This window comes from Hyperolius riggenbachi, chromosome 3 (genome assembly GCF_040937935.1).
Source record: "Hyperolius riggenbachi isolate aHypRig1 chromosome 3, aHypRig1.pri, whole genome shotgun sequence".
Lineage (NCBI taxonomy): Eukaryota > Metazoa > Chordata > Amphibia > Anura > Hyperoliidae > Hyperolius > Hyperolius riggenbachi.
Window position 1 is genome coordinate 232,396,356 of NC_090648.1, and position 24,337 is coordinate 232,420,692.

A 24,337-nucleotide genomic window follows, 5' to 3' on the forward strand; every position below is an offset into this window, starting at 1 on the left:
CTAATCTCCTCACCTGCATTTACAGTGGTTGCCTGAGTGGTAACCTTTGTTTGTGAGTATATATATCTCACACTGTTTATCATTTACACGTTATCCTGTACATACTACACTATATTGGGATCTCGGTGTCTCCCTTTTATACTAATGACTATAAGTTACGGCAACATAGGAGAAAAGTAATTTATAGCTTATTTTCCTCTGGAAGAAGCATACTTATTTGTATGTGTTTACATGTATTTTCAATTTTACTATTTTTCACAATAGTTGTCCTTTTAAAGCCGCTTCATGCAGAGGGATCCAACCTCTAGATCTATTCATTTATTGAATACAATTTATGTAGTTAGAAAAAAACAAAGTCTTGTAAAAATAATAGCTTTTACTTTTATACAATTGAATACAATGGTTTCTGACGTTCTTCTCTAATGTCTCCACTTACCAGGATGCCTGGATGGCACAGTCCCACGCAGACATGAGGAAGAGTGGAAACCGCACGGAGAGCCATGTCATAGTTGCCGTTGTGTGGTACAGTACATAAACAATTGTATTTTTTATATAAGTTGCTGTAACAACTGTTTCCACTTTCGCCTGTTTCCTGTTCATTGTTGGAATCTCAGTCAGCCATCAAGCTAAATTCACATAGGCGTTAAAAGGAGAGCTACTGCTAGTGTTTCATAATCCCACTGGGCATACCCCTGATTACAGGATGAACTGCTACATGTGTTGACCTAGCTGATTGCACTCCACAATGAAGAGATGAGTGCGGCTAGTACCGCACTGTAATGTCCCAGATGTTGGCCAGCATTAGCCACTACATCCACCTAACATTTCATGGAGATCTGTATCTAAGTTAAAAGCACTTTCCTTGATGTATGTCTAGGAACTCTCTCTCAGTACCAGACAAGGGCAGCTCTATTAGCACTCTCCTGTTCCACTTGTAATATTTACTCTTGTTGTGTAACATTATATTTATTGTGCATATAGGAGGGTAAAATACAATGTAGAAAGCGTCACTGTGCATCGCTGTGCCGAAACCCAGCACCTCCCAGACCCGGAACCTGCTGCCCAGTATGTGATGGTAAGACAGAGGACTTACGTCTTAAAGAGATTCTACATTTTTACATACGCCCCCAGGGAGAAAAGCGCTATATAAATATTATTGTTATTGTTAAATAAAAGTTGCAGAAAAATAGTTTGTTTTTTTTTGCTAAATTAGTGGAGTTTTGTTCAGGTTATTCATTTGTCCTATATAGTTTTCAATAGTATTTGCCACTTTTCTGTCTTTGGTCAGTCACTGCATTCAGTGAGCGCTCCTGTTGTTCATCAGGTTTACTCCAACCGTTCAGTGCCAGAGACTAAGCTTAAAGGGCAACTGAAGTGAGAGAGATATGGAGGCTGCCATATTTATTTTCTTTTAAACAATATCAGTTGTGTAGTGGTTGTGCTGATCTTTCATGCATAAGTAGTGTCTGAATCACACAGCTGAAACAAGCATGCAGCAAATGCAGTCACACTATAGCTAAAAGCATTGGAGGCAGATGATCAGCAGGGCAGCCAGGCAATTTGGATTATTTAAAAGTAAAGATGGCAGCCTCCATATCCCTCTCTCTTTAGCTATGCATTAATTCAATAACTCAGTATACATTTGTGGGCCAGTGCATGCCAAAAACTGCTAGCAGATCTGCTAACGCTAGAGGTTTTTGAAGCAGATTTTCAGAGCGATTCTAGGCATGTTTAGAGAGGTTTTCTAGACATGCCTAGCGTTTTTTGAAGTGTTTTTGTGTGGCAGATTTCAGATATTGTTACAGTAAAGCTGTTACTGAACAGCTTCTGTAACAAAAACGCCTGGAAAACCGCTCTGATCTAGCGTTTTCAGAGCGGTTTTCCACTTTCCTATACTTTAACATTGAGGCAGAAACGCCTCAGAATTAAAAAAAAAATGCTGCAGCCCCCGAGTTTGCATTTGGGGAAAAAAAACGAACCGCTCTGATATGCACCAGCCCATTGAAATACATTACCCAAGCGGTTTTCTATCCCCAAGCGTTTTAAAACGCTCATGAGCCGCTCAGGTGTGCACCAGCCCTGAGTGTTGTGTTGAAGCATGGTTTGGTAATCACGTCCTGTGATGTGTGGGCAGGGGCAAAGCCCAATCTGATGTACACTTTAGTAGATTTCCTCCTTCCTCTCCACTTTGCTGCACAATGCTGTTAACATGATTGGTGTAAGGACAGCTATGGTTATCCCCAACTTCACTGTATGGATAATGAAATTGACCTCTTATTCGCCAGTAGCAGTGCCAGTTATTTAATATTGCCAGTGCCAAAACATTACAGCCACTAACAAGAAGCAGCTTCTTGCTGCTATAATATTGAGCTTATGGACATATCTGCAACCATTTGAAGCTGTGTTAAAATACCTTGATTAAGGCAGCAGCATGCTCTACGATATTGTTATATATAATATTTTCTTATCTGTTCACAATGTGATCAGAGGCAAAGGGTCACTGCCTCATCCATCCTCCACCCCCTTACCTAGTGTGTCCCCCACTACCCTTTAGATTGTAAGCTCGCAAGGGCAGGGTCCTCCTCCTAATGTTTACTGTTTTTGTCGCAATATTTGTGCTGCTTGAGACTCTGCTGTACATTTTTTGGTTGTATCTATGTTCCCCTTGTCGTCTTATTGTGCTTTGTAAAGCGCTGCGGAATATGTTGGCGCTATATAAATAAAAAATAATAATAATAACAAAAATAATAATGGGATGTGGTTATATAACGTAACCCATGATAGATGGGATTTGGGTGCCATGATGTATCATGAAACAGACACAAGGCAGCCTGGAAAGACATAGTTCTACATGTTCACAATGTGTTGTCAGTTGTTATGTCACAGACTGCCACACATCTGCAGTTATTCTCCACTATTTTTGAGGAAAAAAAACAAAACAATTCTCTCAAGGGCAGCTCTGTACATGATAAGGAGCAGTATACCTCCTTGATCCTGTGCCTGCCCGCTTTATTCCTTTTTTTCTCTAGTCAATATACAAGTGATATTATGACTGTAATATTGATCAGATGTGTATGAGTTTTTTTTTTCATTGACCAAAAGTTTTATTGAAATATAAAACATGGATGATACAGAGAATACAATATACAAATGTTGAGCAGAATTGGGCAACAGGCAAGTGGTACAAATGGTGTACAGGAGGTATCTATACAGCAGTGTCATCATCTCTGTAACCTCATAGGGAGAGCAGGAAAGGAGGGGGAGAGTGGGGAAGAGGATAGGGAAATCAGGAAGGAAGATTTCGTTTTGTTGGCATCCAAAGGTGGGTGTAGGCATGGAAGGAGAGGGGAAGGGGTAGGGGGGAAGGTAAGGAGAGGAGTATCCGAGTAAATGGATATTATGATAAGAAACTAGGGCAAACAACAGCATAAACATTGTAATTTGGGCATTGTTAACTGCCTGGATTTTCAATCCAGCGATCCCATATTTTGTTGAATTTCGAAGGGCAGCCTCTATGGTGGTATATTAGTTTTTTAAGGGGTAGGGAATTTTTGATTCTACTGCGCCAGTCAGCATATGTAGGAGGAGTTGAGAAAAACAAAAGTTTGCTTTCCTAAAACGGAAAGAATTTGCGATAATTCAGGTTGGAGTGAGCTTGAGATTTCTCCCAGAGCAACACTGCTGAATATATGCAAATTAACCATTGTTAAGGAGGAGTTGGGGAGAGCCATCTGAGTGCTATGCATTGTTTAAGCATAAAGGTGGTTTCTATCAAAAAGGTTTTATCGAATTTATTAATGTCTTCGTCGTAGATGTTTAATATACAGCTCTTAATGTCTAGGGCAATTGGTGATCCCATTACATCATGGAGGAAGTCAATCACCTGCTTCCATAGGTCGGCTATTGGAGGACACTGCCACAGGAGATGCATAAAAGTGGGGTTAAAGGCGCTGCATTTGGGGCAGTGGTTAGAGTTGTTGGGGTTACATTTAGATATTCTACTAGGGGTAAGGTAACTTTGGTGGGTAATGTACAAAGATGTGTATGAGTTTTAGTAGATTTTAAGTAGCTTTGAAATCTGTGCTGAATTATTACGTTCATTGCATTTGCAATATTTTTGGTATTTTGCTTTGATCTCTCCTCTGCAGCTTTGTGTTGTGCACATTTATATTACAATTTTCAGATTGCAATTTTTCCATTCATACCAATGAACTTAATTCACATGAAAATGTATATGAAGAATATATAAAATTAATTTCAAAATCTGATGCGATTTTGCGCACAAAGCATGATTTTTTTTTTGCAATTTTCTTTTGCTATTCTTTTGGCTTGCATTAAACACAAATCACACACAAACAAAGGAGACCTGCTGTACAGTTTTAAGGCACTGAAAAATCACAAAATGCAAAAAAAATAAAAAAAAAAGTTTTACAAAGTTTTACAACAGAAATACATTATATGTCCAATTAATGCGATTTTGCACAGATGCAAAACGCACGCAAATTCGCACGCAAAGTGTGCCATTTCCACCGTGTAGACCATGTGTCTTGTGAATATACATGCTCAGAATTTGCGACAGACTGGGCCTCTTGGCTGACAGTGATTATCTACAGATTTTTGGCAGTCCGCTTAACACTAGTTACTGTTTATAGCCTGTGCTATGCGAATGGAAAATAATGGCTTTCAGAACTGTTTATAAAGTAAGTTATGTCATTCCTGCATTATAACTAGTAATAGTGTTCTTTCCTCTTCCTTCAGGATGTTCATTTAATGGCCGCACATATCCGAATGGGCAATCAGTGAGAAGCTCTGACTCCTGTACACGCTGCTTGTGTGAGGTACATAATCCTACTCGTTTGTATCTATAATCATAAGCAATTGCCTGGGAGAAAACCCATTGTACATGGCCAGATTTATCAATACACAAGAAGCATGTGCCTATAGGCAGCTAGCGTTAAAGAGGCCAGCCTCAGCCTCTCCAATCACAGCAGTCAATTTGGGCACCGCCACAGGCGTTCATAATAGCCATGATTCATGGCAATTACAGGTAATTTGGGTGGCAGAGGTATTCGATTAAATAGCTGGCGCTGGCACTGCCTGCACCTGCAGTTTGTATAACATGCGGCACCTGTGCTTGAATTGCTGGTAAGAGCCACTAATCAAGGCAATTAACATAAGCGCCTATTGTGGGACCCATATTATCGGTGGATAAGGTTAGGTATCCTGGGGGGGGGGGAAGTCTTAGGGTTATGTATTGGCAGGAGGGTCTCAGGGTTAGGCATCACTGGGGGGGGGGGGGGTCCTTAAAATTAGGTATTGGCAGGTGAGATCATTTAGGGGTAGGCATCGAAAGGGAGAGCTTGTGTAAAAGTAAGGTTTGGTTAGGCCATAGTGAAAAAAGCTGAAAAGATTGCGGTACCAATATTTTACTATCGGAATTAAGTAGTGGATTATCTGTAATTTACCAATATTCCACAAGCGTCTTTCTCCAGCGCCCAAATTTAAGCAGTGCCATTTGTTAATGTACGCCCTCCCATTGCCTGCTCTCTAGCCTCCCAGGCTCAGCTGCTCGGGGGGTCAATCAAGTGTGAAAGTGTATCACCTAAAGCACAAAGAACAATAGTAGATGCTGTAATGCATGGATCCTATCTAATAATATCCCTGTGTCCCTGCGTCATCCTGTCCCTGTGTCTGTGTGTTGCACTACTGCGCATGTGCAGGACGGACAGCCATTGGGACAGGAGGACAGGGCCAGGGTGCCGGGGCGGACAGGTGCGATTGCGATTGTTTGTATTCTTTTTTGAACATTCATATGCAAATTTATTTGGGTTTGCATTGAGGTTATTTCTGTGATTAGCAATGCAGTTACCGTGATTTACATTAAAAATATATCCCACTGACTTCCAAATCGCATGTGATATTTATTTTATTATTTTTTATGCAAAACGCAAATTTCATGAGATTTTTCTGCAATCCCATTGATTTGCATAGAAACACGAATAACACATATGAAAATAAGCAGACCTGCCATCTGAATTTTAAGTGCAGAAAAACTGAAAAGTCAAATTTGCAGACAAAATGCAGTGCCATTGAAATACATCACATGTGCAGCATTTGGTGAACCCTGCCAAATGGTTTTCCTTGTTTAGTTTTGTGTTTTATTGAACTAACTGCAAATGATGTACTTATTATACTGACCCTAACTGATTTCCCTGATTATCTGTTGGACAGAATGGAAATGTCCAGTGCAGTCCCATCCCATGTAATCCAACACCATGCAGGAATCCTGTTCGGAAACCAGGGGAGTGCTGTGCAAGGTGGTGTAAATATTTTAATAACTATTTACTTCTCAGTCTAGTTTGTTTTTTTTGTGCAAATTTCCATTACTCATCAGCTTAACTGCTCTTTCTGCATCTTATTTCTATAAATTGAATCATGTGTACGTGTCCAAAACTGCTCCCACTCGTTAACAGGATCAATTTTCCCATGGTAACTCGGAAAATTGAACCCGTTATTGAACAGGAGCAGATCGGGCATGTCAGAAATAATCCTCGGATCAGCGATTCCCGTCAATCAGACAGGAATTTGCATTGGTTGTATTTAGCATTAGACATTAGTAGGGGCATTAGATTGTGTGCCACACCAAAGGAGAATTAAGGGGCCCATACACTCAGCCAATTATCGGCCGATCGATTGATCAAAATCGATTGCAAATCGATTGACCAATCGATCGATTTGCATATGATTTTAAATGATTTAGATCGATTTCAATCGATCTGACATGTTGGAAAATTAAGAAAGATCTGTTGAGATTGCTTATCATTTTGCATTGGACCTAATGGAAATCTGATGGCAAAAAAATGCCGTCAGATCGATTTTCAATAGATTTCATACTGAAATCCATTGGAAATCAGTTCCTAGTAAAAAATGTTCCTAAACACATCAGATAGATAAGAGATCTATCTGATGATCTATCTGCTGCTAATCTAACGAGTGTATGGCCACCTTTAGACATGTCACTTGTTAAGTCTTCTCTCGTAATGCACACCTCCTTTGCTCTGTTTTTCTGCCATTACACTTGCATTTTCATTTTCTTCCTCAGTTTCCTCCTGTACTCTTTTGGCTTTTCTATGAAATTCTGCAAACGTATGATTTATATTTTTCTTGCTAGGTGTGAAGGATGTGAGTTTGATTCTCGGTCATATGCTGAAGGGGAAGTGTTTACCGCTGCTCATGACCCCTGCCTGAGCTGTACATGTACAGTGAGTATGTCTTGATGTGTATCATCATATGCCAGCAATCAGGGATGGATTTACAGCTCTGTAGCCTATAGGCACATAAGCTCTGGTGCCCTAAACTCTGCCCCTTAACACACCCCTCAGATCACGCCAACCTTTTCCTTATTTAATAGAACACACAAGTGACTTGTGTCTGGGATCATGTGTTACTTTTTTTGTCTGAGCCAAAAAAGAAAAACATAAAGAGATCAATGAGATTTAGACTGCAAAACATGGAATAGTCAAATGTGCTAATGACTGTGCCCTTCATTGCTAATACAAGATTTACTATCCAAAGAAATGTCCAAAGATTCTTCAATAAACTCTTTCAAAACCAGACATCATTGTAGGTCCAGTTCTACAATATAAAGGGTCTGCAAACACATTTACCGGTATATTGTTAAATCCCTAAAACACTGAATTAGATGCTAACTGTGGCAACAGCGTGCTCTTTAGGATCAATACTCAGGAAACAGATTTTCTGTGTCCAGCAGTCATAATCCTTAGCATCGGCTGTCTCCACCTTGAAGAAGGCCCTTTCCAGTTCACCTGTCAGCAATGGAACCACCAGTTCTCCCCACTGAGCTTAGGTCCAGGACTTCCTCTCTAAAGTCATTTCAAATGTCACCACAAAGGGCTCCATCACGTTATCACTCAACATCTTAGTTTCAAAAATCATATAGTAAAGCATATCAATTATGAATGACTAAAAGCAATTAACAAACATGAAGCCTGACCTTTCTCAGCAAAGTAAGATGAGGCATGCAGGCAGGGAAAAGTAGTGCAACAGCCATGCCTATGCCCTGCAGTTCCAGGTTCCAGACATTAGAGGTATGCTTGGGACAAGTGATAAGGACCTGTCATCTGTCACAGAGGGGAGCTAAAATGCAGCTCAAACCTAGCAGCTGAATATTGAAAAAAGTTCAGTGAAGTAGTAAGACTGTTAAGGCTCATACACACGGGGTACGGCCGTCGCCTCAGCCACGTGGCATGCGCGTGTTGCGGCGACAGGTCGCCCGTGTGTATAACGCGCGCGGCCCGAACCGTCGCCCGTCGGAGCTGTCGCCAGGCGATTGACATGTTCAATCGCCGGCTACAGCTGTCGCCGCGACTTCGCCGGAACTGTGGCTAGTCCCGCGTGAGTACGTGGGCTAGCGACAGGAGACCTACGCGAGTGAATGGAGCATCCGGCCGGGGGATGCTCCATTCACAAACAGCTTCCGCCGCGTCTCTGCCTTTCTGGCGAGACGTGTGGACAGCTGTCGCTCCCTGTTCGCGTGCGCGCATGCTACGGGGGACAATTGTCCCCCGTGACTATGTAGCTTCACTTGCAGTGCTGAACCAACCATCCCCCTCCTCCTTCCTTGTGAAAGCAGATCAGCAGCTAGCAGTGAGGAAGGTGAGCCACCATCCCCTCCTTGAAGTGTACGAGCTGCTGCCCACCGATAGGAATGCTCCCAGGCAGAATACAGAGGAGCAGAAGCGGAATTTCTCACTCACTGCTGCCTGTGAAGGAGATGGAGAGGAGGACGCTGGCTGGTCTCGCTGTTTGTTTTTCTTTTCCTTCTCATTTACTCGCATTACGGGCTCATCTGCAGCGGCTCCTTCCAGACTTGTGTATGTGAGGCTGCTGCCGCCAGCTACCCCGTGTTTCCGAGATTTCTGGTGGCAGCAGCCTCACATCCACAAGGCTGGAAGGAGGGAGCCGCTGCAGATGAGCCTGCACTGCCAGTATAAGCAGACCACCTCTTCCCAGCACTGACACCATAGAAACTTGCCACAAAAGGCAGGGGGTATGTGGCGCACCAGTCACATGCTTGTCTTTACAAACAAACTCCGACCCCAAATACATGTCTGCAGAAGCACATCACAACGTCACACAATAAGAGAGGGGGCACTTTGGGTGGCCTGTAAGCTGCCTATCAGATGCCAGGCGCCTGTAGGCACGTGCCTACAGTGCTTTATTGAAAATCCGGCCCTGTCAGCAATATTGTAAATCTAGTGCTAATACCAAATCAGCGGTATACAGTGCCAGACTTTTTATGTTACTGGATCAGGAAGTAGGTAGGAACAGTTCCCACAGTCTGTGATTGTGTGGGGGAAGTGACTGGGTGGGGAAAGGGGTTTTCTGAAACACATTTAATAGTCTCATGAAGAGGTTCTTCTGTGGACTGATTTCCACAGATAAGATGGCTCAGCTGACACTGAGTCCACTGCACTGCATTTCGATGGACAGAAAAAAAATGGATTGAAGACTGCAGTGATTTTCTGTGGACTGGTTCACAAAAATCTAATTTTTTTTTTTGTCCTTTGTTGAAACGTTCTACTGAACACATTTATCCAGACAGCAGATTGTGTTGCCATTCATTAGATGCTCTAGCAGTGGACAACAGATCCTGCAATGGAGACATGAGCTTTGTGTTACAGTGCAATGCAACACTCATGTCTAGTGTGAACCAAGCCTAAATCATTGTGCATTGAAATGTTTTGCTCATCACCGTTGGGTCTTGTTTGTTTTTCACTGCCATCTTTTGGCTGGATACTAATCTTAATGTATTAGTGTACTCAGAGTATGTTTAACATGTCTAAAAAGGGTGCCCAATCAATAATACAATATAAAAAGGTGAATTCCGCTCAACCCACGCTGTACGACTTGAACCCAATAGTAATGTAAGCAAAATGAGTGGTACTGCACAATAGCCGTTGCAATAAAGATTGGATTCTTTTTACAACAGCTATTGTGCGGAACCCCCTCCTTTTTGCTCACAATTATACAATATACTGTACCGTCTTTTTAACCTCCAGGTTTATATGTTCCATGATGTGAGCTGCAGTGTGTGCATAACTTGTATAATGTGCTATGAAACAGAACTCTGCGCTTCTACATCAAATTAAGTTCCACAGCCAACATTATTTCTGCTCTGTGTACTTGTACTGAAGTGATAGCAATATCTGTAAAAACACTTATGACACATTTCTTGCCACAAGCTAGAGTTTAAAAAAAAAAAATAGGATCAGTAATGCAAGTGCTGTTCAGAGCTTAATTTTAAATACCGTAGCTATTGGTTATGCATAGCTGAAATTTATCATTTGCTAATTTCTCTTTGTAGGCTGGTGAAGTTTCATGTGACCATTTGGATAGACGCTGTCCTCCAACAAAGTGCAGCCACCCGGGAAAAGTCAAGGGACAATGCTGCCCAAGTTGTGATGGTAAAATATCTTCCATACAGGGAAGAGGTCATTTTTTTTAGTAATTGAGCCAACAAAGAAGAAATATGAAGCTAGCTTTGTGCAAAGAGGAGTACAAGAGCATTAAAAGCTATTTGAGCCATTAATGGAGTAAAGCAAAATGTATTTTAAAAAGCAAAGCTTTAACTCAAATAATTACAGTATTATGCACTAACAGTTGTGGCTTCACAGGAATTTTGTTTTTCTATTTATGCATTTAGTTTGTGATTTTGAGCGCAAATTATATTCTGATGGAGAGACATTCCAGCCTCCTGGACATGGGCCCTGCCTTCGCTGTAGCTGTGCGGTAAGATAATTTTTTTCTTTTGTCTGAAACTTTTCTGCCATTTGGCAGTATAGTATTCATTCATTCATACCAATAATGAGTTACAAAGCACAGTAATGAGACACAATTAGTCAGATGCTCACTGTCATTGCCTGTTGGAAATTTGCAGCAAAGAATCTAACTGACTGTTTTTAGAACAACTTTCTTCTGTTTTACCATAAGCTCAGTGTGTTGGCCAATGCAGTGCATTACTTTCAGATAGCTGCTCATACCTACATTTATGCCAGAAATGACCGATTCTTTAGTAGACTTGAGCATTATAGGGTGGTCTCATACAGGTCCCTTCCTAGATTGCATCAGTGGTATTCTGGTACACATGTGCAAATTGCTGTGGGCTAAAGATATTATAGTAGATGTTTGTATTCATTATTATTATCATTATTATTAATTTTAAAGTGCCAACATATTCCGTGGCGCTGTACAAAGTAAGAAATGAACATGGGGTACGTATTAATACAGACAATGGTATACACCAATATACAAAATCGATACAAAATAGAGAATTGGTAATAACAGTGATAAAAGTAACATGATGAATAAAATGTATAGTGAATTCCATGACACAAAAGGGGAAGAGAGAGCCCTACCCTTGTGAGCTTACAATCTAAAGGGTGAGCTTACAACCTAATCTAATTTCATACAAAACCGTTACCTCACTCTTCTTCAATGCCCTGGATTTGATCCGAATCCACTGTTTCTTGCACATACTTATAACTGCGTTGCTCACATTTTTGGCGATCACTACAGAACATATATTGAGACATTACAATATATGGCCAAGACATCAATGAACTTTGTTTTTGAAGTTGGAAAAGGAATGTGCTTCACCTTTGATGATCACATGTGCAGAAAACCTCTGAAAGCCTGTGTTTCCCGGTACCGAGATCAAACAACACATGAAGTCATCTACCTCAGTTTAGCTGCTTAGTAGTGCGGCCTTACTTAGAATAAGGAATGGGAAACGCAACTTGATGGCATTTTCTGCATTGCTAAAGGAATGTCCATGGAATGTTCACAGCTAATAGATCATTAAATATTCCTCACTCAGTCATGAGTTACTACATGAGTTACCACAGATTATTGACTAACCCCTAACCCAATCAAATACTTAAGAGCAGCCATACCTTCTAAGCATGTCTCAATTCGTAGATCTTTTTTCACACAAACCAATAAACACGTCCCCTGATCTGTGGTGTATAATACAATGGGGTTGTGCTAAGCAGCACAGGTAAAATCAGTGAACGCATGCTACTGTCAGTGTAGCATGCGCTCTTAGGTTATGCACGCTCCTTGAAGCTATGCGCGCTCCTTTAAAGTGCTGCATGGTGGTATGTAGTGTAACCGCAATACTTCTCTAGCGTGGCCACTACTACGTTAATTAATGTAGTAGTGGCCGTGCTAGTAAAGGAGCACACGTAGCTTAGGAGAGCACACTATGCTGGCAAATGCGTGCGCTTGCTGATTTAACCCACGCTGCTTAGCTCAAGTCTTCTGAAGTTTGTATTCTGGGTTCTTATCCTGCCCATGAACATCCCAAACCCACTAATTATGCCCAATCTCATCCAGTTTAGTATACACAGACGCAAGAAGATGGTTTTAGTGGTGGACGGAAGAAGGGTGTGTGCAAATTAGCGCCTAACTTTAATAATCCCCCATCCTATTATTTTATACTGTACCTTCTAGATCTATAGGAGATGTAAATTATGTGTATCTATATATATATATATATATATATATATATATATATATATATATATATATATATATATATATAGATATATATATATATAATGCATTGTGTGCATAACCCAAGTGTGTTAAATTTGCATATCGCCTTCTGATATTTAGTGATTTGCGATATATCAGCCAAACGTGGAATATCACTTTTCAATGACTGCAGTAAGTGTAGTGTAACTAGGTCTACACACTAGACAATGATAGAAAGCCATGTTGAAGACACAGGAATGCAGAAAGCTCTGATAATATGGGTAGTGATGAAGACAGTATGTGGCTGTGTAACTAATAACGCCATCCTTTGTGCTGCAGAAAGGCAATGTTCGCTGTGCAGAAGAAACTTGTCCACCTGTGACCTGCCCAAATCCAGTGAGAGAGCCTAATAAATGCTGTCCAGTCTGTAAAGGTGATGTAGCTGCAAAACCCTTTTCTGAGGCTCCACATATACTCTGCATATTTTGTGCTATTACAGCTCCTAGTGCCTTTCTCTGTGCTGAGCTGACCTCTCCCTATTCTTCCCTTCTTGGCTCTGGGACTGACATACAATTCCTCTTTTCCTGTGTCTGTTTCACTTCACTCCTTTTGTATGACATCTGCTCACGTGTTGTGTCTTTCATTAGTTTGCGTGCAGGATGGTGTTGAGTTCTTGGAGGGGGTAGAGTGGGAGCCTGACGGTGATCCCTGCAGCACCTGTGCTTGTCTGAATGGAGATACAGTGTGTGGAGTCAGTCAGTGCCCCCCACTATCGTGTCATCATCCAACACACAATGACGGTAAGAGGCCCACTTACAGCTCAGTATGCCTTGCTTTATATAATGCACAGCAGAACTGTTATCACAAGACCGGCCAGGCTTCTGGTAAATCCCCTGGTCAATGTGCAGGCCTGTAAATGGCCTAAATAGATGATACATGTGAAAACTCATCCACTCTGCCTATTACTGATATATAAAAAGTATTTGTGTGATGATAACAATTGCTCTGTCTCCAATGCAAGGGGAGTGCTGTCCAGTCTGTGATACCTGCACATACAACCAGCGCCTGTACGGCAATGGACAAGACTTCACCGATCCTGACAATCCCTGCCAGAACTGCCGCTGCCAGGTCAGAGGTGACATCATATCAGCTGTACTAATGAACAGATTGTGTCAGCAGCAGCTAAAGTGGGTTCTTGAAGGCCGGTTTCACACTATATATTGGCGTTAGCGATGCACCGCACTGCATCGCCAAAAACAGGCCTTCAGGGAACAGAGCGTTAGTACACAATGTTCCCTGTCTAGCATTCGGCTAAGCAGGAAGTGATGCGCGCTTGTAGTCACTTCCTGCTTTGAGTATGCAGAAGTGCATGGAAGCGTATTGTTAATGCTTCTGCGCATGCGTGCCGCGACGTCACAACACCAGGGTTTTTAAAAACTCTGCGTTGCCATTGACTAACATGACTTCCGGACCGACGCAGGTCGCCGCAAGAGCCACGCAGTAACGTAGGTATGCTCTAACGTTAATTCGGGCACTTCCGGGTCAGCATGCCGCAAAGTGGGAAGTATGAATTTCGCCATAGACCTTCATTAGGCTGCAGTAGCAGTGCGGCAATTTGACGCATCGCACCACCCCAGTGTGAAAGGGCCCTCAAGGTCGTTTTCCACTGAGCCGCATGCATCTTGCAGTTCGCACACCAGCACTTGTACTGATGTGATTACGCATCCCAATCGCTTAACCGCACCATACATGGCTATAGGGATTCAGGTGCGTGTTGCAGGAAACTGCAGCATGCTGTCCAGGATTGCACCCCAGTGTTATAAATAGGCAGTGTTTCCTCACCCGACTCACCTGTGGGGAATTGCTGCAGATTCGGGACAGAGTCAGTCTTGGTGGAAATGGGCACGTTAGGTTCTGCTGCGCACATTACAATGCTGGGCTGTTATAATGTTCTACAATAATAGGTTAACCTAACTCCTGAGAGTAGTCTCAGTTCACTGATATCTAAAAATATACAATGATGAAGAAAGCCTCCACATATCCACTTACTCTTCCATACCTGTTACAGCATCGGTCCTAGAGCATGAATGTAGAAGCAGCTCCACAAAATAGGCTAAATGGTGTGTACTCTCTCCTGACAGCATGATAGTTATAGGTTTGAGCCTAATCCAGCCCTAGGATGCAATCTGCATGGTGAGGGTATGTTCTCCCTATGTTGGGTGGGTTACCTCCATCTGTTCTGGTTTCCTCCCACAATCCAAAACAGTACAGGTATGCTAATTGTCTTAACCCCCAAACTGTCCCTAGGATGTTACAGAGACATTCGATTCATCAGATTATGAGCCCCACTGAAGAACAGTTATCATGTGCCTTGTACAATGTTCTTTGTACGGTGTTACAAATATGTGTCAAATGTGATAGTAATAACAGCCTCCAAAAAATGAGGGTAAAAAAAGATGAGTGTATGAAATAAATACAGTACAACAGCCAATTTAATTGCTAACGATAATGATATATTTACAAAGAGATAGCTAAACAGAATGTATCTTACAGATGCAATGATTAAATTAAAAAAATAACAATATATCACTGCTGTTCTGGAAACAATCATCATACATATTGCACACACTATTCAGTTTAAAGTGTAAGTCATAGACACATGCACAGATTCTATTGCATGCTATAACTGGAATATATAGGATATGCCATTTGGTAGTTACTTATATGCTGACTTCTGTATAGGATGGCACAGTCCTCTGTACTTCCATTGTGTGCCCACCTGTATCATGCTCCATACCAGAGAAAAAGCCCGGACACTGCTGTGCCACATGCCCAGGTAGGAAACTACCAGTTACAAAAAGTAACAATATGATGTACGTTTTCATGTTCAGTGAGTCATCCATAATAACTGTTATTGTTGGATCAGACTGCATATACCATGAGGATACCTTCTTGGATGGACAGCAGTTCACCAACCCAGATAATCAGTGCCAGGAATGTGGATGCCAGGGTGGACAAGTGACTTGTGCAGACAGAGGATGCCCGGGTCCACTGTGTTCATATCCATTACCTGGAAGCTGCTGTAACAACAACTGCAATGGTAAGTACACACTCTCAGATTTTTAAGACTATCGTGGAATCTACAACACAAAAGGGAATATGGTTATACGCAGCTGTTCATAGTCTGCAAAGTGTTAAAGTGGACCTGAACTCTTGCACCGGACAGAAGGAAAACAGAGAGAAGTGCACCCTGTATGTATTTAGAGAGGTTAGCAGCTAATTTGTAAATTAGGATGTTAAGCCTATGTCTGCTTACATGAAAGCAGGAAGTAGACACACTGCATATTTATTGCAGAATTTGTATCAGCTGTAATAAAGGAATGTTTTTCTCTAAAGGATATTATACTGCTGCGTATCTTTTAGAGCTAAGAGGACGTTCTGAGTTCAGGTCCGCTTTTAGAATAACTTCAAGTTTTTAGTTCCTGATGGGGCAGCTGGATAGTGTACTGGTTAAGGTTGTAGCCTTTGATGTAGGGTTCGAGCCTTTGACTAGGGTTTGAATCTCAGCTCAAGCCAGTAGGCAAAATAGTAAGAAGTCTTTGGGCAATGCTCCTGGCTGCCCGTGGAGAATTGCCCTCAGTCGCTGCAACTCTGGAGTGCTCTGAGTGCACTAGGAGAAAGGGGCAATATAAATGTCTTGTCTTGTCTTGACAGTGTGGAAAGATATAAAAGCCTACTTTAGGTTTTCAGTACTGTCTTTGTGCCAATCTGGGAGATTTTTCCTCACTTTCTCTCTTGAAAGTTCTCCTGAATAGAATGGTCATCAAAAACGTAGCCATTTTTTAAACCATTTTCATGCAGTGGCTACTTTTGGTTACTCTGGCCAAGTCCTAAGTAACACGTAGAGTTCTATTGATCCATGTCTTGATCTGATGACTAGCAGCAGTCACTCCAAAACAGCTATATCCGATTTGGATTAGCGTGGTTCTGTAAAAATTAAAGGCCATAGGTACACTTTGCACTCCAACAGTTCTGGATGTGTGTCTGCATTCTAGTATGGACATAAAAGCATAGTTTGCATATCTAGCAGTGATGAATCATGAAAGCATTTGATTGATCTCATATATACGCATATACAGTAATTGCAAATAACTTCTGTGTAAACCCACATAAATAAAGAAATCTCAGTATTATTTTGTATGCTCCTAATATAAAGTTCACTGAGTTTGAGTTGCATTCCACAAGAATATACACATCACACAAGTCATAAAGAGTTTTAATACAAACCATTAAATAAAATGATGTAACTGTAGAAACATATTATGGGAAGTGCAACTGGAGGGAATTTCACAAGTTGTGCAGTAATATACTTTTGTGTTGTACAGGTTGTAATTATGCTGGAAAGGAATATCCCAATGGTGCAGATTTCCCCCATCCCACAGACAAGTGCAGACAGTGTCACTGCATTGTGAGTACTATCCTATAGCCTCACTATGGAATCCAAGCTCTTTACTACTTTAATTCTTAGTCATTGCTCTCTTGCTGTCCTAATTCTGCACCTGTATTGATTCTTCTTTTGCCACACATTTGTTTATTGCTTTAGGTTGCTTTGTAGCAAATATTTATGTATTTGCAATGTATTATTTGTCTCCCGTCTTATACGGCTGTAACATTGTTTGTCTGTCTGCAGAATGGTAATGTACAGTGCCTGATGAAGCGATGCCCTCCACTGACCTGTAATGAGCCTTATCCTGTGCCTGGTGAATGCTGCCCTCAGTGCCCAGGTAAGACATCTGTAGTCAGAGCTAAGAGCCCAGTGTGTATCTGGGAAGATGCATTTCTATTTTGGTTACTCATCTGCAGATGAAAGCTCTTTATATTAGGATGCACCGTTAGCATAAGTTCTGTCATCTGTAGTGTTACGAATACCTGTGTATGTGTTTCCACAGTCCCGCCAGCAGATTGTCCATATTCGGGAGTCACATACAGACACATGCAGCGTTTCTATGATCCATCAGATAAGTGCCGTGACTGTATCTGTAATAATGGCACTCTGACCTGCCAGAGGAAGCCCTGCGCCCCAACACCTTGTACACATCCTCTTCAGGGAGACTGCTGCCGCTCCTGTGATGGTAACATTGTATTTCCTCTATTAGTAACACTGCACTCAATTTTCAGTTCTGGAACTACTGATAAAAAGCTATTTGACTCAAGCTATGGTTTTTACATCTGTGAAAATTTACTATATAAAGGACACTGGTCTGCAATTCACAAGGGCTTTATTACAAACTTTTTATTTCCTCAAAGCAAGTTCAGCACAAGTAGGTAACACATTTCAGACACAGTATAGTCATTCATAGCGATGTCTAAGAAGTCATGGTGTGTGTGTGTGAAACACATTAGCTACTTGTTATGATGTTGCTTTGAAGAAATGAATAGTTTGAAATACAATCTCAGTAAGCTGTAGTCTACTGACATTTATACATTCCTACTGGAGGCAGAAGTGCACCTGTAAATTGAGGGAAGTGTTTTTCCTGCTGTTATACGTTGTTGTCATACACTGTAAAAATGGAGACTGTGAAAAACATGACAGTAGTAAGAACCTAGTCACCAGTAGACCTGGTTTATTAGGGTTCGCCTAGGCTGAAGACCTTCTGACAAATTAGTAAAACCTTAGGTAGTAAAAACTTAGGTTAGTAAGTTTGCACGTAAAGGGAATCCGAGGTGGGAGGGATATGGAGGCTGCCATATTTATTTCCTTGTCAATAATGCCAGTTACCTGGCAGCCCTGTTGATCTTCTGGCATAAGTAGTGTCTGAGTCAAAACCCTGGTACAAGCATATGGCTAATTCAGTAAAACCTGAGTAAGCTGATTCAGAGTAGCTGATCTGCTGCATGTTTGTTCAGGGTCTATGGCTAAAAGTATTAGAGACGCAGGATCAGGAGGCCTACCAGGCATCCTGTATTGTTTAAAAGGAAATAAAGCAATAGCATGGTTTTGGGAAAGAAACTGTACCTGTGCCTGGAAATTTTTGTTACAACTGACCAGTGTCTTATTCTAGAAGCAGAAGTTGGAAAATGGAGTGGGCAGGCTGAGAGAATCCGTGGCAATCTTGGTTGCTCTCTTTCTGCTCCTACTGGAGTAAGAGCCAGCTCTGATGAATGGCTGCCCGGCGTATGTGCACATCATTTAGAGCTGGGATCCACTGCTTCCCGCATTGAGATGAATGGAAGCATTCATCTCAATGTATTTACCATCGATTGTCAGCTATTGCACAAGTTCTGGGGTCAATCGCATTTTCAGAGACGGTGAATGCAGCTTCTAATGTTGTTTGCTGTCACTGTTCTGTGTCCCCTTGCAGGGCTCCAAATGTGACGTGACAACAGAATGATGGGAACCAATGCCAAACGGTTTGCTGCCCGATAGTAAGAAAGCGTTTAGCATAGCCTAAATGAGATGCTGGCAGCCGGCTGTGTGAACCAGCCCTGAAAGTGAACCTCCAGACTAAAAATCTACTCAGCAGAACTGAAAAGGCTTGGTGTTTCTTTAACGGTTTTACAGCATCAGAACTTTGTTTTTTTTTACCCAAGCATCATTTTTAGCTGCATTTTTTAGCTAAGCTCCACCCATCAAAGAAAACTGCCCAAGCTTTTTTTCCCTGATGCTGTGCAAAGCATGATGGGATTTCCTATGTTGTTATTCACGTTGCCTAGCAACTGGGAGGGGTGATCAGCACACAGGACAGTTGGAACTGTGTCTCATGCTCCCTGTCACCTCCTTTCAACCAAAAAGATGGCTGCCATCATGAAATCAAACATTTGCCTGTTCTTTTAAAACAGGGTGGGTAAGAGATGATATTACCTATCTATTTTAAATAACATAACTAATGTAACATAATGACAGTAAGTTTGTTTAGGCTGAAGTTCCTCTTTAAGGCCCTGCAGCCTATGATTCTTTCTGCTGTTCCGATGATGTGCTGCAGTGTCCTAATAATGTGATCATGTGACCATGGAATCAATGAAAAACAAAAACAGCACTATTACTTTCTGTGGTAGGCCACCATTGCAGTGTTAACTTTATATTCTGTTTGGTAAATGGCATGCCCAACATTCCCTTTGTGAACACTCCGGTCGATTCATCTATAGACACACCCTGTTACCACACGCTTTTCAGCTGCTCAATCAGTTCATGCATTTATCTGACATGACAATCTATTCACAAAACCATAAAATAAGTTTTCACTGTAAGAGGTGTATGTTAGGAGGTAAGGTTAGGGTTAGGTGTTAGAAAGGGAAGGGGCTGAGTGGCAGGAAGATTTACTGACATATTTCCCACTCAAGTCGGTAATTTACCTCACTGCTCGGTAACTTCAGCTTTTCATGCGGTAACTACTTTCATGAATTGACACTTTCCAAAGTGCTCGGTAAAGTCAGCTGTTTTCAGCATTACCGCATGCGGTAATGCTTCATGAATCGAGGCCATTGTGTAAATACTTTGAATTGAACAAAATAAGTAGCCTACTTACTAATAAGATTGGGAGACATATTTTGCTTACATGGCATTATCATTTAAGGTAGCTAAAACATGGAATGCCATTTGATACATTTGTTATAAACTGATACACATGATTTGTTTTTCAGGATGTCTGTTGTCTGGAAAAGAGTTGGCTAATGGTGAACAGTTCGCACAACCATCAGATCCTTGCTCTGTGTGTGTATGCTGGGAGGGGAGTGTGAATTGTCAACCCAAAACTTGCCCGGTCCTTCACTGTCCACACCCAGCTCCTGGGCAGTGCTGCAAAGAATGCCAAGGTGAGCAATCCTACAAACTTTTTTCTGGAATACTGCAGAACCTGTCCTGCTAGGACCCTGTTTGGATCTAAGTTCCCCATAACTTTTGCAAGCGTAGGTTTTAACACTTTTCCTCCGCGGTTTTCCATTCCATGTATGTCATCTTTCCTTATTTTGTATTATTCTCTTGTGTCTGAACCGCCTTAAGGTGGCCACACACGATACAATAAAATGATCCGATTTTACAGCAATTCGATAAATAAGATCGGATTTCCCGAAAAAATGGAAAGCTTTTTTTTTCATTCGAGCAAGAAATCTAATCGAATTTCCCATTTTTTTCGATAAAAGTTGATCGGAAGAGCTGGATTTTTCTGATCAATTTTTATGAAGATTGAATGGTGTGTGGTAGATTGTCAGTTTATTAATATATACACCCAAGCAATTTTGTCAGAGTCTCCAATCATTTTTATCATAATTGAGGAAAAATTGAGCATATGTGTGTGGTACATTGGTCAGATTTTTGAAATGTTACAATCAGTCAGAGAAATTGATTGCAATCCTTAAATTGAACAGATATTTAAAAAATTGTATGGTGTGTGGCCACCTTTAGAGTGTGCTAGAAGTGAAAACAATTCATTATTTTTGTTAGTGCTTTTTACTTCTTGGGGCATTGGCCTACTCTTGGACACCGTCACAACCTGGTGGCCTATCTTGCAAAATTGATAAAGCAAGCATGGCCATTATGATCTTTACCCCCGTAAAAAGCGCAGCCACAAAAACAACTGACCTGGAGGATGGGCCGTTGTTTTGGAGGAAGGGAAAGTTGGTATTTGGGGGGGCCCCTTCTAGTCGCAGGGGCTGCTCCCCTATAGTTTCACCTCTGATTTTAAGGGAGGGGAAGGTGAAAGGTGCAATGTTGAAACCCTGATTTAAAAAAAATAAGCACCTGCTTGTCATGCTGGTAATCTGCCTTTAATATTTTCCTGAATACTCACCCAGAACAAGTCCACAGAGCAGGAGTTGGACTCCACTATGACTCTGCTGATTGCACACTTATTCCAGGAATGTGACTCAGAAAGTGTTGAAGCCAAAAGGCCATCATAATAGTGAGGCTTCAGGAATTTTGTAAAGAAAGCAAATATGGCAGCCTCCATATTTCTGTAGCTTACAGTTTACTTAAATCACCTACCAGTTCAAACACTTGGTCTACTTATTTTACTAGTATTTGATTGTCCTTCATTGGTCAATGAAATGCTTGTAGTTTCAAGCTGATGCTAATTTTGTGCAACTCCGAAATGGACCAATCAAAATCATCATCCACTGAATTCAATTTTTATACAGACAGTCCCTGCTTACAAACGACTCAAGTTAAAATGTTTTAGAGATACAAACAAAGTTGTCTTCATGTATAAAATATACTATTCTGTTTTTATTACATATTCTTGTTGGTATATGTTGTATTGTATAAACCGTTATAAGGAGTGTAAAATGTACAAAAGCACATTGAAAATAACCAAAAAAACATTAGTTATACTATATGTCCAAATCCAGGGTTGTCCAAAAGTAAATCGTTTATCCACATTTTACTATGTGTAATACATAACTCAACTTACAAACAAAATCAACTTACAAACAACCTCCCATAATGGATCATGTTGGTAAGTAGAGGATTGCTTATAATTCCAGGCTGCATACGTTTGTGTAAAAGTAACTTAAAATGTTCATGAACTTACTAGCGTCTCATTAACAGTCTCTGTCTCTCATCTTTCTACACGCTACCACTATTGCTATGCTACTGTACTCATGTTTTCTTAACATTTATTGCAAGATTATTATTTCCAAATGTTAGGTTTACACTGTTTTTCACAATGGCCCATATGCAATTCCCTTTTTCTCCTGAGTTTTCTCCTACGTGATGTTTTCTCACCCTATTAATAAAATGACAGTACTTTTTCACATTTTTTAATACTTTTTCAATTGCAGAGTAGTAAAAAAATTATTTTAAACAGAAGATGAAAAATTATCTCCTAGGAGAAAACTTAGGAGAAAAAGTGAATTAATATGTGATAGACTCATTATATATAGCAAATGTTATTTATCTACAGATTGTCAATACCTGGGTGAAGTCTATCTGAATGGTCAGGAATTTTCAAATCCCCAAGATTCCTGCAGCCGATGTGTCTGTGCGGATGGCTTTGTCACCTGTAGCAGGAAGCCCTGTTATAAGGCTGGCTGCACTCACCCCAGCACCCCTTCAGGGAAATGCTGTCCACTGTGTGATGGTAAGCTCTGACAACTGTTATCATATGGTATCGCTGCTAGCTCATAGGTTGCTTTAATACAAAGGACAAATCACTGTGTTTTACAGGTAAAATCTGGCCATTTATGGCCAGATTAGACAGCAATATTAGGTCTGTGCAAATATACTGCAGGCTAACAGACCTAAAGGGGAATAAAGTTGGAAAACCTTATGTCAGGGCCGTGCAGAGGTTCCTTAAGTGGATGGGGGGGGGGGGGGGGGTGCTCAAATTTTAAAAAAGAGCTTTTTTTGGATCAGAATATACCAGGTTATTTACTCCACTATCAAAGCCCAAGTTCCCAAGGTCCCTTAGGTTGCACTTCTGGGACTGTGCCCACCGGACATAACTAACCCCCAATACAAATTGCTCTCACATATATGCTTAGCAGGGAAGAGAGTCATTGCAGGCGCATGGAAGTCCTCCACCCTATCTATATCCAAATTTAGAACTAATTTGAGCAGCGCCCTCTGCTTCGACAAAATGAAGGCCATACTAGATGATTCCCTCCCTCGCTTTGAAAAAGTTTGGCTCCCATACATTAATCAATATCATCAGGGCCTACCCCAATCTCTCACAACAGTTTAATGGCACCATAGCCCTCCCCACTCGACTTCTGCGCAAAGCTTTGGAGAACCTAATGAATGAATTAATTACTCAATTGAATATACAAACAATTTATGAGCCAAACATACCAATTTTCTCCGGCCTCGGGCGGCACCAGGGTTGACCCTTCTTCTACTCTGTTCTTCCCTTTCTCTCTCTCTTCTGTCTCTTCCCCCTTTCCTTTTCTCCTCACTTATCTATTTCTCTCTTATCTTCTTCTCCCACCTCTCCTCCTACCCCTTATGAAGGATACAGGCACTTGCCAGGATCATCCACAGAGGAGGGGTATCAGTCTTGACCCCCTCCCAATATTCGAGACCTAGTACCAATGGTCCCCACAGCCTTCTCAAACCCTAGATAGCCCACTCCCCCCGTTCGGTGGACCTTGCTTTAGCTCATCCATTATAAGTTCAGCCTGTGGCTTCCATTGAGGGCGCTGGTATTTGTTGCCTCAGTGCTGCCAGCTCTCACCTCAACTTGCATATGACCTTGCCTCTAAGTGAGGCAGTTTGCACTACTAGGAAGCTTTCCCACATCAAGTGACTGTGAATGTATACGTTTCAAGTACAACTTTCTGATGTTTAATATTCTGTTTATGTTTTTTAGCCAAGTTATCTTATTTCGTTTTTTACTTTACTTTTTCATTTGCCTTTTTAAAATGCCATGGGGCATACAATAAGTTTATGTAAGCATGCTTACTGTTATGTGCTCCAATTTATGCATATGTGTATGTACTTGTTGCTATTTTGCAATTTAATAAAAAAAAATTTGACTAAAAAAGGGGGAGGGAGGGGTCAGTGTGGGTGCTGGTTGAGGCAGGATCACTGCAGTGCTAATGCTGGGGAGGTAGAGGTCAGTATGGGTCCTAGGAGGAGGGAGAGGTCCCTGTGTGTGCAAGGTTGAGGGATAGGTCACTGTGGATGCTAGGGAGGGAGAGGTCACTGCTGTCAGAGAGACACTATCTTACCTGCTCTCACACAGCTGTGGGGATGATTACAATAGGATTTCTGTATGGCACCTCTTTACTCCAAAGTGTCCCAGATGGGGAGGAGCTTCTTGCAGGTGTGGGCGGAGATTCCTGTGGG

General features: G+C 41.4%; 1 protein-coding gene across 1 annotated transcript in view; it reads left to right on the plus strand.

The window, feature by feature from the left end:
* The window catches only part of KCP (kielin cysteine rich BMP regulator), a 135,991-nt gene that overhangs the window by 61,889 nt on the left and 49,765 nt on the right, over positions 1-24,337 (plus strand). Inside the window, exons 16-32 of the mRNA XM_068275934.1 lie at positions 440-522; positions 982-1,075; positions 4,759-4,838; positions 6,232-6,317; positions 7,172-7,262; positions 10,388-10,487; positions 10,727-10,812; positions 12,898-12,991; positions 13,206-13,358; positions 13,580-13,686; positions 15,301-15,394; positions 15,485-15,658; positions 16,944-17,026; positions 17,249-17,342; positions 17,508-17,690; positions 20,200-20,370; positions 22,455-22,631. Coding sequence (XP_068132035.1) covers positions 440-522; positions 982-1,075; positions 4,759-4,838; positions 6,232-6,317; positions 7,172-7,262; positions 10,388-10,487; positions 10,727-10,812; positions 12,898-12,991; positions 13,206-13,358; positions 13,580-13,686; positions 15,301-15,394; positions 15,485-15,658; positions 16,944-17,026; positions 17,249-17,342; positions 17,508-17,690; positions 20,200-20,370; positions 22,455-22,631 — 1,950 coding nt within the window. The remainder of the gene's footprint in view (positions 1-439; positions 523-981; positions 1,076-4,758; positions 4,839-6,231; positions 6,318-7,171; positions 7,263-10,387; positions 10,488-10,726; positions 10,813-12,897; positions 12,992-13,205; positions 13,359-13,579; positions 13,687-15,300; positions 15,395-15,484; positions 15,659-16,943; positions 17,027-17,248; positions 17,343-17,507; positions 17,691-20,199; positions 20,371-22,454; positions 22,632-24,337) is intronic.